Below are 14,679 nucleotides of genomic sequence, written 5' to 3'. Positions count from 1 at the left end.
AATATACGCACTTATAGTGATATCTACTTACGTACTACTGTAGCTCAAGTGCTCTACTATCATTGAAAAAGAACCATAAATCTACGTTATCAATATCTACATTTCTACAGCAACCGATTATTTCTGATATCATTTTATCCATGTATTTATGTCTGTCAATGGTTACCATATGCATGAATAATCTTAAAATTATACATCAGTTGAACAGTTGCAATTCTATATCATAAAAGATGAATATGTGTGTACGCAATTATACGATGTAGTTCACGGTCTAAATTGAGCAAAGTTTTACCGGTACAATTGGATCATACTCTATTTGTAGTTTTTAATCACTAATTAGAACTTAAGCTATATGCTGTAAATGCGACAAGATATTAGCGATACTAATTCCATTTGGAAAAGTAGGAAGATATGGATGATGAATTCAAAAAGACCTATAATGGAAGCACATTTTACATTAATTGTCAGATATACCAATGTAGTGGTACAATCGTATTTTCTTATACGAGTGTGCAGAGTATTCGTTTAGACGTTGTTCTCTGCACATACAGTTGTACATGTCCATGTATATCAAGAACATAGCGATTATCATCATTGATCAAGTTAGATTACCTTGTACATGAGCCCCATGAGAACACCAACAATCAAGACCTTCAAGAAGTTGTGATTCTTCTTTTCAGATTTGAAAAGCAGAGGTGCCAGGTATTTTATCTTTTTTGCTGAATAGGGAGGATATCTGAGGCTAAAGATTATCAAAGATATTTAAGATCAGTTGAGATAATTTATAATAGTCGAGATGCCAACCACTTATACACTGTGCTGTATTATTCTCGGGCTTACTCGTTAAGAGATTCCATGTTTAACTTTCGCACCATTACAGAACGCTTGTGAGAGAATGCATCAAAGGTATATTTACCATGATAGGCTCCCATTCCGCTGTAACCCACACCACCAAAAGGCAGTGTACTTACTACAAGGTTAAAAGAATGAGTTTTTAAACGTTTGGTTAATACTGTATTGGTAATAGAAACTGTTGTAAATGGGAAATTATGACTGGGTTAATACTGACGTGAGATATGCATGAGTGTATCATTTGCCAGGCAACCTCCTGAGGTTGTATTTTGTATCACTTTATCCAGGAAAGATTTTTGGTTTGAAAATACATAAAGGGCGAGAGGCTTTTCCCTAGTAATAAAAAGAGATTCTTGAATCTACCTACAGATATCTTTAAATTTTGAACTCAATCAATTGTTACACTAATCTAATCATAAGTTTCACAACAGTCCATCCGATCTTTAGTGCTGTTACCTTGAATTTACGAGTTCAATTGCTTCATCAACGTTGGCTACGGGAACGATAGGCAACACTGGTCCAAATATCTAAGCAATATAAGAGTACCAACTATTTATTTGCTACTGCCGATCGCGAGCGACCAAAGAAATAACAAAAATCGTCACTACTGTCACCTCTTCTTGCATAATAGCGTCTTCCGGTTTTACGTCAGTGACAACGGTGGGAGATATAAACTTGTCATTCTCATCAACTTCTCCACCAACTGCAACCTTGTTTTCATCAATTAAACCAGCAACTCTCCTGTTACCAGCATCATAAAATAGCATTAACTTATTAGCATATCTTATTCGGACGTATCCAATGAGTTACACGTTGTATTGATCATGATACGTTTGCAGGATTAAATTTATTACTCCAGTGTGCACTTTCTCACTTTCTTTATTCAAAGTGTTACTGAAATGCAATATCATTTTACTTACTTTAGGTGTCTGAGGCTGATCATACGGCAAAAATCTGCTGATTTCTTTGGATCCTGTCATCCAACATGATAATTAAATATGGAAATTAATTGCAACTAAAGATGGTTATTGAATTCTTTACGTCACTGCTATATCATATTGCAATGGAAATGATAGATAATAGCCATACTTCTCCGTAAAATTTTTCAATTGATCGTTTTAGTTCTTGCACCAACTTCGGCTGAACGGCTTTAGTACACAACACATAATCAGGGGCAATGCATGTCTACAAAGTTAAATGTCAATACTGTATTAATATTAAGTCAAATCATTGGATCACTTCAATGGTTGACATTTTGTACCTGACCAGAATTGATGTATTTACCCCAGGCAATACGCTGAGCGGCAACATCAATATTGCAGTTATCATCAACAATGCAGGGACTAGTTAAACAAGATCAATGCTTAAGAATAAATTCAGCAGATAAATGAAAAAATATTAAAATTATATTCAAAACACCAAAGTCGGTATTTGAATATGTACAACACAGAATATCAAAATTATGATTAATGACTAACCTCTTTCCACCCAATTCTAAAATGACAGGAGTCAGATGTTTCGAAGCCGCTTCCATTACAATCTTACCAACAGCGCTGCCACCAGTATAGAAGATATGATCGAAACGTTGTTCAAGAGTAGCTTTTGAAACATCCAGACCACCGTATATGACCGGATAGCAATCCTATAAGAAAGGGATATAGGAAAATATATATTATACTACGGCTTTGAAAATGTATCATGTTATTGTCATAATAGAATGAAATTTGGTGATAAAATCATTGGATAGGAATAGAGTTTATAATTACATTATCTAAATACTTGGGTATCAGCTCCGCTACGATCGATGCGGTATTTGGCGATATTTCAGAAGGTTTCATAATAACACAATTACCTAAAGGTCGATTGATTCAAGCCATGGGAATAGTCTAATTAGGCTACAGCAATCTTAATGGTCCTACTTGAGCCGTAATGTAATTTTCGAAACAAAATGCTAACCTGCAGCGATAGCTCCTACAACTGGAGATAAAAGAAGTTGAAATGGATAATTCCAAGCACCCATTACCAATACAGTGCCAAGTGGCTCAGGTCTTATCATGCATTCATCAAACTGATGAAGGAAAGGCTTCTTGACGCGTTCAGGTTTGGACCATTGAGGTAGTTCCTGTATAGCAGCGATGAGCTCATTGCGTAGGAAAGCTACTTCCGACACTAAAGCTTCTTCGTATGGCTATAATCAAGGATACATTTGGTAAGTAATGTGGCTGCAAATGCTTCATAATTTATGATTGCTATAAATGAAAAAGTATAACACCATTACAGCCTACTTTAAAAGATAAATACTAGATGGAAATATTCAGGTTTTAGTTTGGTGTTATCTAGACATTATTGGTTCATTCTAGATTTGTTATATACTGTAAAGTACTATTGATGAACTTCTCGTCTGGACTACATATATCGCTAAATCAGTCACTTGAATTGTACTGCACATGCATATGTTACACATACAAGGTATAATGTGTGATTCTAGGTGTAAAATACGTTATACCACATATAATCTTATATTGATATCTTGCTATACAATGACCATCGTTGCTATTAATTAGCTTTATGTATGCTCTTACTTTGTGTAAATCCTTGAAAATTGCGTCGCAGATTTCTTTTTCATGATCGCGAGTAAGCTTCAGCAATGCTCGTAGTTGCTGTTGACGGAAGTCAACACTTTGGGTTTTGCCAGATCGGAACGCCGTGCGTGCATTTTGGACAATCTAGTTGTATATCGATAATATAATAATGATCATTACGGAGGAAAAAAGACACGAAAGTAGTTGTATTGGTAAGGATATCTTTGGTGTATGGAAACTGTTTTAGTCATCCCTCTATTATCGGATTTGGCACAAAACACGACAGTACTGTATATGGTTATCTGCCTTATTTTGAACGTATTGTACAATATAAAGTATATGACGTATGTGTAGATCCTAGCGAGAAAGCAAGTTTGAGCAAATCAGTATTATGCTGTTTTTAAAAGATCTTTATTCTACTCTATACTAGACAGTAGAGATTGGCAAGATGTAAGAAGAGAAGGATAGTCTATGCAGAATACAGGATCTTCAACGTACTGCAAAAGAGAATACTGACATTTAATGCAGCATTACGTATCTCAGCTGAATAATTTTGCAATTTCAACTGGCTTCATCTCTTAAAATAGAATGCCGTAGTGACATTGTCGTTGCATGTATTCCTCAGATAGCAACCCATTTACAGTCCATTCAAACCTTTGACTCGATCAACATCATTTCTTCTCGCTATGATGCTTGATATACACTACTGCACTCACTGAGTCTACTGTCTGCAATCGTTTGTCGCAAGTTCAAGACTAAATGATCTATATTGATCCTACCACTGTATGCATTTTAGCAACCCATTTACAGTCCATTTAAACCTTTGACTCGATCAACATCATTTCTTCTCGCCATGATGCTTGATATACTACTGCACTCACTGAGTCTACTGTCTGCAATCGTTTGTCGCAGGTTCAAGACTAAACGATCCATATTGATCCTACCACTATATGCATTTTAGCAACCCATTTACAGTCCATTCAAACCTTTGACTCGATCAACATCATTTCTTCTCGCCATGATGCTTGATATACACTACTGCACTCACTGAGTCTACTGTCTGCAATCGTTTGTCGCAGGTTCAAGACTAAATGATCCATATTGATCCTACCACTGTATGCATTTTAGCAACCCATTTACAGTCCATTTAAACCTTTGACTCGATCAACATCATTTCTTCTCGCCATGATGCTTGATATACACTACTGCACTCACTGAGTCTACTGTCTGCAATCGTTTGTCGCAGGTTCAAGACTAAATGATCCATATTGATCCTACCACTGTATGCATTTTAGCAACCCATTTACAGTCCATTTAAACCTTTGACTCGATCAACATCATTTCTTCTCGCCATGATGCTTGATATACACTACTGCACTCACTGAGTCTAATGTCTGCAATCGTTTGTCGCAAGTTCAAGACTAAATGATCCATATTGATCCTATCACTGTATGCATTTTTCTATATGGATATAGCATACAAGTTATTTTCTAAACTCTCAGCCTATCTTAGCATGTTACATACCTTTTCAACTTGTTTTACGTCTGTCATAGCCATGATTGTAGAGTAGAACTGCGAATTTTGCACCTATGCTATCCAGTTGTTTTGAAGTTTTTAGATCTCTAATTTGGAGGGGAGGACTGTTGCAATGCGACTGCGTAGTATACCAGCTGCACACTCAGTTGCAGTACCGGTGGGAGGGTCTCTCGAGGGTCTTCCAGGTCTAATACTGGACCAGAGAAAGGACGGTTCGGTTCGGTACGGTACGTATCGGTTCAGTTGACGACTTTTTGCTGACTAATACTGTCCAGTTCACATTGACCTTACTACCGCTTCTGTGGGGTGGTTGGATACTGTACTGTCCTTATTAACGAAGCATGATGTCATCGATGCTCTTTAGGATTTCAACTGAGCCAGTGCCGCAAGGATGAGATAGCCATGTTGTCATTGAGATCCTATTTGCAATACGGAATAGGACGAGTTTTTAGGGGCCCATACGTCTCATTTGCTATACGGTGTCCTAAATTGAAGTTGGAATTCTAGGGAAATAACGAAGGGGATCAAGAGGTCAGAGTTCAAATCCGATAGCAAATGGTGTGCAAATTAAATGTCACGGCTGCATGGAATGCCTATAGTAATCAACCTTGGATATTATTTCTACTCTAGGTCGTCCTATTACAGTACAGTAGAAAGCGAAATGGCTAGCCAATCATCAGTGGATCATCACAACATCACGTGATGGTAGGAAATCCATTCTAAGCGTAACTGTAGTGGAAAACGGAGACGCTAGGAGTCACAAGGACGATCGACCTTCCCAGTGCAAATATCATGTCATAGGCATTCCTTAGTCAACCAACTGAAACCAGAAATGGAGTAAAAAGATGGCTATTTTATTTCTTTTTCGATTTATTGATTGACTTCCATGTTGCTAACAGACGTAGCTTTGATGCATATCCATAGACTGTACAGCAGTAAAGTGCATTGCTTGAAAAGAATAGAAATCAATAGCAAGGATTAGACGTACCATATTCGCACTATTCTGATATTGAGGCAACGAGTCGGAGTTTGTTGTGTTTAGGTATTGATGTTGCTTATGTTGCTTCATTGACCGAGCAAAGTGTACAATAGTCTCCGCCATTTTATAATTATATTTTACTCCCTATAATTACTATACTAACATTAGCCAAGTCTATGATTCAGATATATGACAAAGGTATAGCGATATTTGTAAAAACAGTAGAGAATACCAGTGTAGAGTAGAAAGCCAAATCCATTCCGCCATTCCTATTGCTAGAAGTTGATAGTATGTATAAGAAAAACTACGGTATTACTATGACGGCGATAGGACGACAATTCTCAAAACAGCATGCAAGGACTATGATACTGCTAGGGTTATTGTGTGAATTATCCTTACAATATTCCCAATATTCTAGTAATGAGACCACGAGTCTGACAATTCTCAAAACAGCATGCAAAGACTATGGTACTGCTAAGGTTATTGTGTGAATTATCCTTACAATATTCCCAATATTCTAGTAGTGAGACCACGAGTCTGACAATTCTGCAAAGTGTACAATAGTCTTCACCATTTTGTAATTCTATCTTACTACCTATAGTGCATATGGATATTTGCAACATGTGATGTGACTGTATTACAGTAGAGTAGAAAGCCAAATCCATTCCGCCATTCCTATTTCTATAAGTTGATAGTATGTATAAGAAAAACTACGGTATTACAATGACAGCGATAGGACGACAATTTCCAAAACAGCATGCAAGGACTATGATACTGCTAGGGTTATTGTGTGAATTATCCTTATAATATTCCCAATATTCTAGTAATGAGACCACGAGTCTGACAATTCTCAAAACAGCATGCAAAGACTATGGTACTGCTAAGATTATTGTATGAATTATCCTTACAATATTCCCAATATTCTAGTAATGAAACCACGAGTCTGACAATTCTCAAAATAGCATGCAAAGACTATGGTACTGCTGCAGTTAGGTTGAGGATTTACGAAGGAACTTGAGAAAGTGGAAGTGAATTGCTTGAAATGAATACAAATTAAAGGAACTGGAATGACTGAGCAAAATCAAATATGGAACATCACTATTGTACCATATCCTAGTGGATATGGATATTTGCAACATGTGATGTGACTGTATTACAGCAGATAATTAGAATACAAGGGTAGAGTAGAAAGCCAAATCCATTCCGTCGTTCCTATTTCGATAAGTTGATAGCATGTACAAGAAAAGCTACGGTGTTACAATGACGGCGATGTGAAATAAAACAGAAAACAAAACTTCAAAACAGAATACAAGGACTTTGCTACTGTTGAAGTCAGGTTGCGGATTTGCGGAGGAACTTGAAAGTGGCAGTGAATTGCTTGAAATGAATAGAAATAAATAGCAATAATTGTACAGAGAATATTACCGATATTCTGGTAATGAGACAATGAATGTGTTGTGCAAAGTTATTGAATTACCTTATTTTAGTTCGTTGACTGAGCAAAGTGTACTATTATGATCAATCCATGCAACAGCTACGCGCCATAATCCAACTGTAATGACTAAGCTAGATCGGATATAACGATGAACTACTATACCATATCCTGGTTCGCGTGGATATTTGCAACATGTGATCTTATTACAGTCGATAATACAAGTGTAGAGTAGTAAGCCAGATCCATTCCATGGAATGTGTTATTCTACAAGTTTATACTACGTACAAGATGAGCTACAATATTAAGATGAGGACGGTGTGATGACAATTCTCAAAATAGCATGCAAAGATTATACTATTACTGGAGCTAGGTTGAGGATTTGGGAAAAAGCTCTATTAGCAGAGTATTGATGCTGATAGTTATTCAGACAGAGTGGCACAGAATCAATTTGTAATAATAAAGTACGTCAGTGACTGAATATTATGTTAGTCTTACAAAAATAGAGTAAATTCAACAACGAAAGTACCAAAAAACGTACCCTAACGTTAGTTATATAGACATTACAATTCGGTATTGTTTTTATTATCATAATTTAACGTAAATTGTCCTAGACAAACCAGTTACTTTGCAACATCCTTTAGACACGATAGTAACATGCTATAACTACAATTTATTTTACAATGTTCGAGGTATCACTGGTATAATGACCTACAAAGATGAGTAATATCATGCCAGAAAAGAGAACTTCCTACAGCTAATAATTATAGTCATAGAAACAATAGTAAAGCTTTTATTGAAATACGATGTACACATACGAAAAGGAAATTGTTATTTAATTGCAAATCGAAGATTGAACTGTACTTGTAAATGTAACTTTATGCCAAGATGCCAACTATAAAACTCGTCGTTCTATATAATGTAGGCTTAAGTTAGCATAGGTGGAGTTTATTAAAAGAGATGTCAACTTTCTTGATGAGGTTTAGTACGGACAGTTAAATTTTAAATGGAATTTGGTCAATTTACAGACAACATTAGCGAAACTTTCGAAGGCTATACCATGCGTTGAAAATCAAATACAAACGATTAGAACAAGACGTTGTTTATAAATAATGTCTTTATTGAAGGCGATAAATGGAGAGTTTAACAGTAGAGTAAATATGCAATGCTGAAATTACCTACAATGGACAAAATTGATGGCTTGATCGACAGTCGCAATATTGACAATCGGCAGTACTGGGCCAAATATCTTTGTAAATATACACAGCAATGGACAGTATTAATGCTGGCGTTAGATTGAAAGTATTCTATATCTTTTAGCATCAGTAGATAATAGTGTTACCTCTTCTTGCATTATAGGATCATTTGGTTCCGTGCCGGTTAGGACGGTTAGAGAAATAAACTTATCTTCTCTATCAATCTCTCCTTCAACGGCAACTTTCTTTTTATCAATTAAACGAGCGACTCTTCTACACAGGTTAAAATGACATCTTTAAAACTCATATTGACGCATTACATCATTCGGAAAAAGGTTTATAGTTTATTATATACAATCTATTTTTTCCATTATGTACAGAATGGATAAACGGAATAAGATAGTTGATGAAATGATTGTCTAATTATTATATGGAATGATATTAATTAACAATCAAGTAATTCTTGAATGAAATAAGAAATGCATACCTTCTGCAAGTCCTCAAAAATTGACTCGCAAATTTCTTTTTCATGATCTTGTGTAAACTTCAGTAAAGTTCTTAGCTGCTTCTGCCGAAATTGAATGTTTCGGGTCTTACCAGAGTAGAAGGCCATACGTGCATTATCAACTATCTATTTATGACAAGAAAAATGGAAAATTTACAATACAGTGCTTGGTAAAAGTTCCATCGGCATTTTCTACAGTATATAAGCTTGGTCTAAATTGCTTTACTACCTCTACAGTGAGACTCGTTGTAGTGCTACATGAGAATATATTGCCTTGTTTATTTTTTCGATTTTGAAGGATACAGTGATGTCAATTGAATTGTCCAATTCGATAGTTTGATAAGAGGAAAAAAATGTCGGAAAAATTTACAATATAGTGCTTGATAAAAATTCCATCGGCATTTTCTACAGGATATGGGTTTAGCCTAAATTGCTTTACTACCTCTACAGCGAGACTCGTTGTAGTGCTACATGAGAATATATTGCCTTGTTTATTTATTTTTTCGATTTTGAAGGATGCAGTGATGCCAATTGAATTGTCGAATTTGATAGTTTGATAAGAGCAAAAAAAAAATGTCAGAATTTCGCCATTATTCAGCATTAGCTGCTCTGAGTATAGGGTGAGTTATTTTCAGCTGGAACAGAAATGCACACAATGATTGTATTCGTTTGTTATTTTGCATAGGGATAGAGTTGTTTAGTTTTGTAGCAAAAAGATTACTAGTGGCTAGCATATCGAACGGTGGCCATCTGTAAATTCATAGGCATCGGGCTACATTAATCCATGCTGAATTGCTCATGGTATAATGTTATAGGATAGCAAATGGACATGGTTTAAGAATCATCAGAATTGGAGGCTATAGCTTTTTCATGGTCATAATTGAATGAGAAGCTTAATCTGAATGTTGTCAATTTATAATATTGGGTTACTTTCTTCATTTGTCAATTTATTGTTTTTTTATTGGAAACAGGCAGCATTTGTAATTTATAAATAGTTTCTATATTTCTTTATAAAGGGAACGCTATTAGATTTTGTTCCAGCCGATTCTATAGTACTGTAGTGTCTAATTATCATGGATAGCAACCTGGCTAACTCGATCTATTGCAGTTTTAGCCATGGCAATGAAAGAGTAAGCAATGGTTGTTAACATAGTTTCTTGACGATTGAATTGTTAATCAGTAGTAGAAAGAGCAGGTAGTAATATGTCTTTCTACTTATAGACTAAGATGAGAGAAAGCTGTTCTGAGAAGAGAACTTTATTACTCTAAGCCCGTTAGGTACAAGGTAGAGAGAAAGAGATACTGCTACATGTAATTTGTTTCCGACAGTATGCTATGGTACATTTGATGTTTTCAAGATTGCTTTTGACAACCATAGTGGCAGCTGGCCACTAAATCATACACCCATTCCACTCACAGATTTTGATTACCTTGTAGACTTTGTACATCTTTGATACTTGTCAACTACGTCTTATTACATGGCTCTACAGAGTCATGTTTTATCCAGTTTGTATGAGAATTGAGTATTGGTAAGTTCGTTGTAGCCAAAGTGTAAGGCAAGAGAATTACCCTGTAGGCAAAGCCATGATCAGGGTTGAAGAAATTGGATTTTTAAAAATTATTTCTAATGCATTATTTTGTGTGTAAGCTGAAGTAGATTGGAATCAATAATTCATCTACATACGATACCCCCTCGTTGTTCATGGATGATTGTGGTATCTTGTACAGCATTATCGTTTTCTTCAAGGATTGAAAAACGTCAGTGTCCATTCCAATTCCTACAATACCATGACCGACCATGCGATTTATTTTGTCAAGGCTATAGCAGTAGGACTGCCAATTTCGACACCATCATGGACAGCGTTAAAAAATACTTGGAATGATGGATAGGTTTCATTTTGATAAGTTTACCACTTGAAAAAGTGAAATCGGACATGATTGGCTATTTTGGTGTGGTATAACGATTTATATCGTAGTTATCAATGGATGGAGGGCGTGTAGCAATGGGCCCTGGAAAGGCAGTCTATGGAGTCCATGTACAGTATAGTCTGAAGAAGAAGAAGAGAATGATTTTTCTACTTGATTTTTAGGGTTGGCCAAGAACTAATAGCCGTCAAGTAGGCTATTGAACAAAACTACACGAATATACGTTATGAATTTGAATAGTGGTTACTAGGCGTAGTTTGCACGCGATCGCTGGTTGGTCAGCACGATGTGGTCATTGAATGCAACTACTTTTGGGCTATTTTATTGCGTCATTGATGCCTGTAGCACAGTATCCTAGCGTCGATTAAGATCAGTCAGTGTAGTATTTCCCTTGCACATTAGGCTAGCTCCATTTTAGGATGTGATTAGCAATGCATTGGAAGTATTTCAACATTAGGCTAGCTCCATTTTAGGATGTGATTAGCGATGCATTGGAAGTATTTCAACATTAGGCTAGCTCCATTTTAGGATGCGATTAGCGATGCTTCGGAAGCATTTCAACACTAGGCTAGCTCCATTCTAGGATGTGATTAGCGATGCTTCCGAAGTGTTTCAACATTAGGCTAGCTCCATTTTAGGATGTGATTAGCGATGCTTCCGAAGTGTTTCAACATTAGGCTAGCTCCATTTTAGGATGTGATTAGCAATGCATCGGAAGTATTTCAACATTAGGCTAGCTTCATTTTAGGATGCGATTAGCGATGCATTGGAAGTATTTGAACATTAGGCTAGCTCTATTTTCGAATGTGATTAGCGATGCTTCGGAAGTATTTGAACATAAGGCTAGCTCCATTTTAGGATGCGATTAGCGATGGATTGGAAGTATTTTAGGATGCGATTAGCGATGCATTGGAAGTATTTTAGGATGCGATTAGCGATGCTTCGGAAGTATTTGAACATTAGGCTAGCTCTATTTTCGAATGTGACTAGTGCAAACTCCCGTCGCTTTGCTGACGGTTTACGATAATGTGCTCATTTAACAGATAGTATTACCATTTGATAGACCTGTCAGAAAGTATTTTAGGATGCGATTAGCGATGCTTCGGAAGTATTTGAACATTAGGCTAGCTCCATTTTAGGATGTGATTAGCGATGCATTGGAAGTATTTTAGGATGCGATTAGCGATGCTTCGGAAGTATTTGAACATTAGGCTAGCTCCATTTTAGAATGCGATTAAGGGCATTTTAGGGCAGAATTGGCCCTTTCGTTGAGCAAAATACAGCACTAGATTAGCACAGAAAACAACAGACACACAGACTGGGGATTCTATTCAATTTTAGAATGCGATTAGCGATGCATTGGAAGTAGTTCAACATACAGCTAACTCCATTTTAGAATCGTTAGAATCCTTCGGGCAGAATTGGCTCTTTGGTTGAGCCAAATACTGCACTAGACTAGCGCAGCGAAACAACAGACATACAGACCGCAGGACACGTTCTTTTCTAGGTACAAGCTCGCGAGTCGTCTGTCGCAAAAGTGATGTCACCTTCTGGGTGTTCATTGGGAGATATACTACTAGTATGGTCATGGTGACTTTAATTTTGCTTGAAATAGCATAGTATAGCGTTGATTTTCAAGGGATCATAATCACTACTCTTGTCATGATGCCATTAGTAGTATACGGACTGAAAGTATGTTACAGCGGGATCGCGGTATACGACATGAGTTTTGGCATGGAAAGGCATCCCAATGGTTGTGGCCTTACGGCCATGGCAACGACCAGGAGGCAATCAAGAAGGTTTAAGAAGTTTGCTCTTTTAGCTTGGCCATTAAAATGATGGATTATCAACAGCTGTTTGAGTTCTAACCCCCATCAACCACTGCCAATACACATATTGCCCATTGCAGTCTCCAGGGAGTGGCCATTGCAGTTGCTTTCACGACATGGGCTGATTGACTGGTGATGGCAAGCATCCTTGCCATCATCCCATACACTCTCATGATGCTAATACAACTGTACGATACACACTACTCGTGGAAGAGCATGACTTGGGCATCTTCTTGCCCGTCCATCTCCTTCAGTGGTGAACATCCATTTTGTTAGCAGTGGTTGCATCAACATCGCTAAGGTTAATCGTCGTTTTCTAGCGCTCATTTGCTGTTGGCAATCGCCTTGAATGTTTCAATCGTTGATTCAGTAAGGGATCATCCTTGTCGATTGGGTTGATTGATGATTGAAAAGGCTACAGTAGTCAAATAGATGGAAGAGTTGACACTTGCAATCGCTCCATTAATCCAAGTCTCTTTTTCTCCTTTTTGCAGGTGTTGAAAGTCAGCTGGGATTGGATTCTTTTCCAACTTGATTATTCCATTAAATCGTCCTTTTCTTGCACAATTGATCATCGATTGTGTCCATCGATCGTTATTGGTAATAAGGTTAGTGTTGATATGATTCAAAATGATTGAAAGAAGGACATGAAGCAACATGGACAGCGATCCAAGTATGGACAAGTTGTTGTTGTTGTTTTGGACTCTGTTTGTTGGCCAATGTCGATCTTTCTTTTTCTACTCCAATGGAGTCAGATACTATTTTTAACAGTCGTAGACAGCATAAGCGATGGATGATTCTCATCATCTTATAAGTGACATTCGTGTTGATCCTTTTCCACTATCGATGAGAATCGATCGATAGTAGCCAGTGGATGATAGTCTATCGTCGACAACAGTACAAAAGACGTACATCAAAAAATCTTGTCCAATCGTCCCATCTTCAAGGTAAAACCATTTCAATCTAGTAATAGACCCATGATGATGGATTTGCTTCTTGGATGGATGGTAGATCTATCCATCACTTTGATGACATGAGTAAATGGACAACATGCAAGCTAGAGTCGATGTTCGTATCGAGTACGATGATGGATAGCGAAAATAGTTTGTAGTAGTAGCCGCCATTAAAATACAGATACTGTAGAATGGGGGGCAAAAAAAAAAAAATCCTCCCCCCCCCAAAAAAATCATCATCGCTATTAGACTTATTTCAGTATTGGGCCAATGGATCCACTCTTCAATATTATCATCGTATATTGCTCTTCGCCAAGAGCAATGTCATCCTATCGTCATTGACTATTTTCTTTTTGAACGCCATCATTCCATGCCAGTGGAAAAAGCGTCGGCTTGATCTTCTTGCTCAAGTTGTAGACGATAACGCCGCCATTTTTTACCCATTTAACTTGCAAGTCATGCAAACATGCCTTAAGCGATGAACCATCGTATTCAACAAGCTTGTTGATTGTCATGATGGCATTTCTACAACACTATTTTTGGATACCGTTGAAAGTGGATGACTGTCTGTGTGTGGATAGCATGGAAGAAAGAACGCCAGAGGACGACAACATGTTTAGTCAAGATAGTTTGTTGATCAACATCGACAACAGTTGGATCATCATCGTCGACCGATCTTGTAGGTTGTGTAAAAAATGGAGTACAACCTGGGCGATGGGAGAACCCTTTCAATGTGTATTTTGCGGGCTCTTATTCAAACTTGTTCCTTGCCATCGTTTCCACGCATTTTATCAACGATCTATCAAGCCTAATGGCAATGGAGGATTAGACTAATGTGGACTTGTTATTTTATCCTTTTAGGCATTCCATTGATTTTAGCAAAGTCAAG

At 37.1% G+C, this 14,679-nt stretch overlaps 2 protein-coding genes across 2 annotated transcripts; one reads left to right on the top strand and one right to left on the bottom strand.

Annotated features, from left to right (window-relative positions):
• Window positions 1–383: 383 nt before the first annotated feature.
• Window positions 384–4,534, bottom strand: TRIADDRAFT_59449 (uncharacterized protein; the record flags this gene model as incomplete). Its single annotated transcript, XM_002115442.1, has 14 exons — window positions 384–434; window positions 613–742; window positions 841–970; window positions 1,070–1,185; window positions 1,309–1,379; window positions 1,467–1,593; window positions 1,773–1,825; window positions 1,942–2,037; window positions 2,114–2,195; window positions 2,331–2,494; window positions 2,619–2,704; window positions 2,809–3,040; window positions 3,435–3,578; window positions 4,421–4,534. 14 exons carry the CDS (start codon window positions 4,532–4,534, stop codon window positions 384–386), a joined length of 1,596 nt encoding a protein of 531 aa, XP_002115478.1.
• A 5,121-nt stretch (window positions 4,535–9,655) lies between these two features.
• TRIADDRAFT_59448 (uncharacterized protein) lies at window positions 9,656–14,624 on the top strand (the record flags this gene model as incomplete). The annotated part of the gene is made up of 5 exons (XM_002115546.1): window positions 9,656–9,702; window positions 10,573–10,611; window positions 12,684–12,807; window positions 13,332–13,445; window positions 14,208–14,624. The coding sequence occupies 5 exons, from the start codon at window positions 9,656–9,658 to the stop codon at window positions 14,622–14,624; spliced, it is 741 nt and encodes a 246-aa protein (XP_002115582.1).
• Between the last annotated feature and the right edge of the window lie 55 nt (window positions 14,625–14,679).

The sequence above is a fragment of the Trichoplax adhaerens genome, genomic scaffold (assembly GCF_000150275.1).
Source record: "Trichoplax adhaerens TRIADscaffold_11 genomic scaffold, whole genome shotgun sequence".
Taxonomy (NCBI): domain Eukaryota; kingdom Metazoa; phylum Placozoa; class Uniplacotomia; order Trichoplacea; family Trichoplacidae; genus Trichoplax; species Trichoplax adhaerens.
Note: the sequence above shows the minus strand (reverse complement) of the source record. Positions and strands in the feature narration are given on the sequence as shown.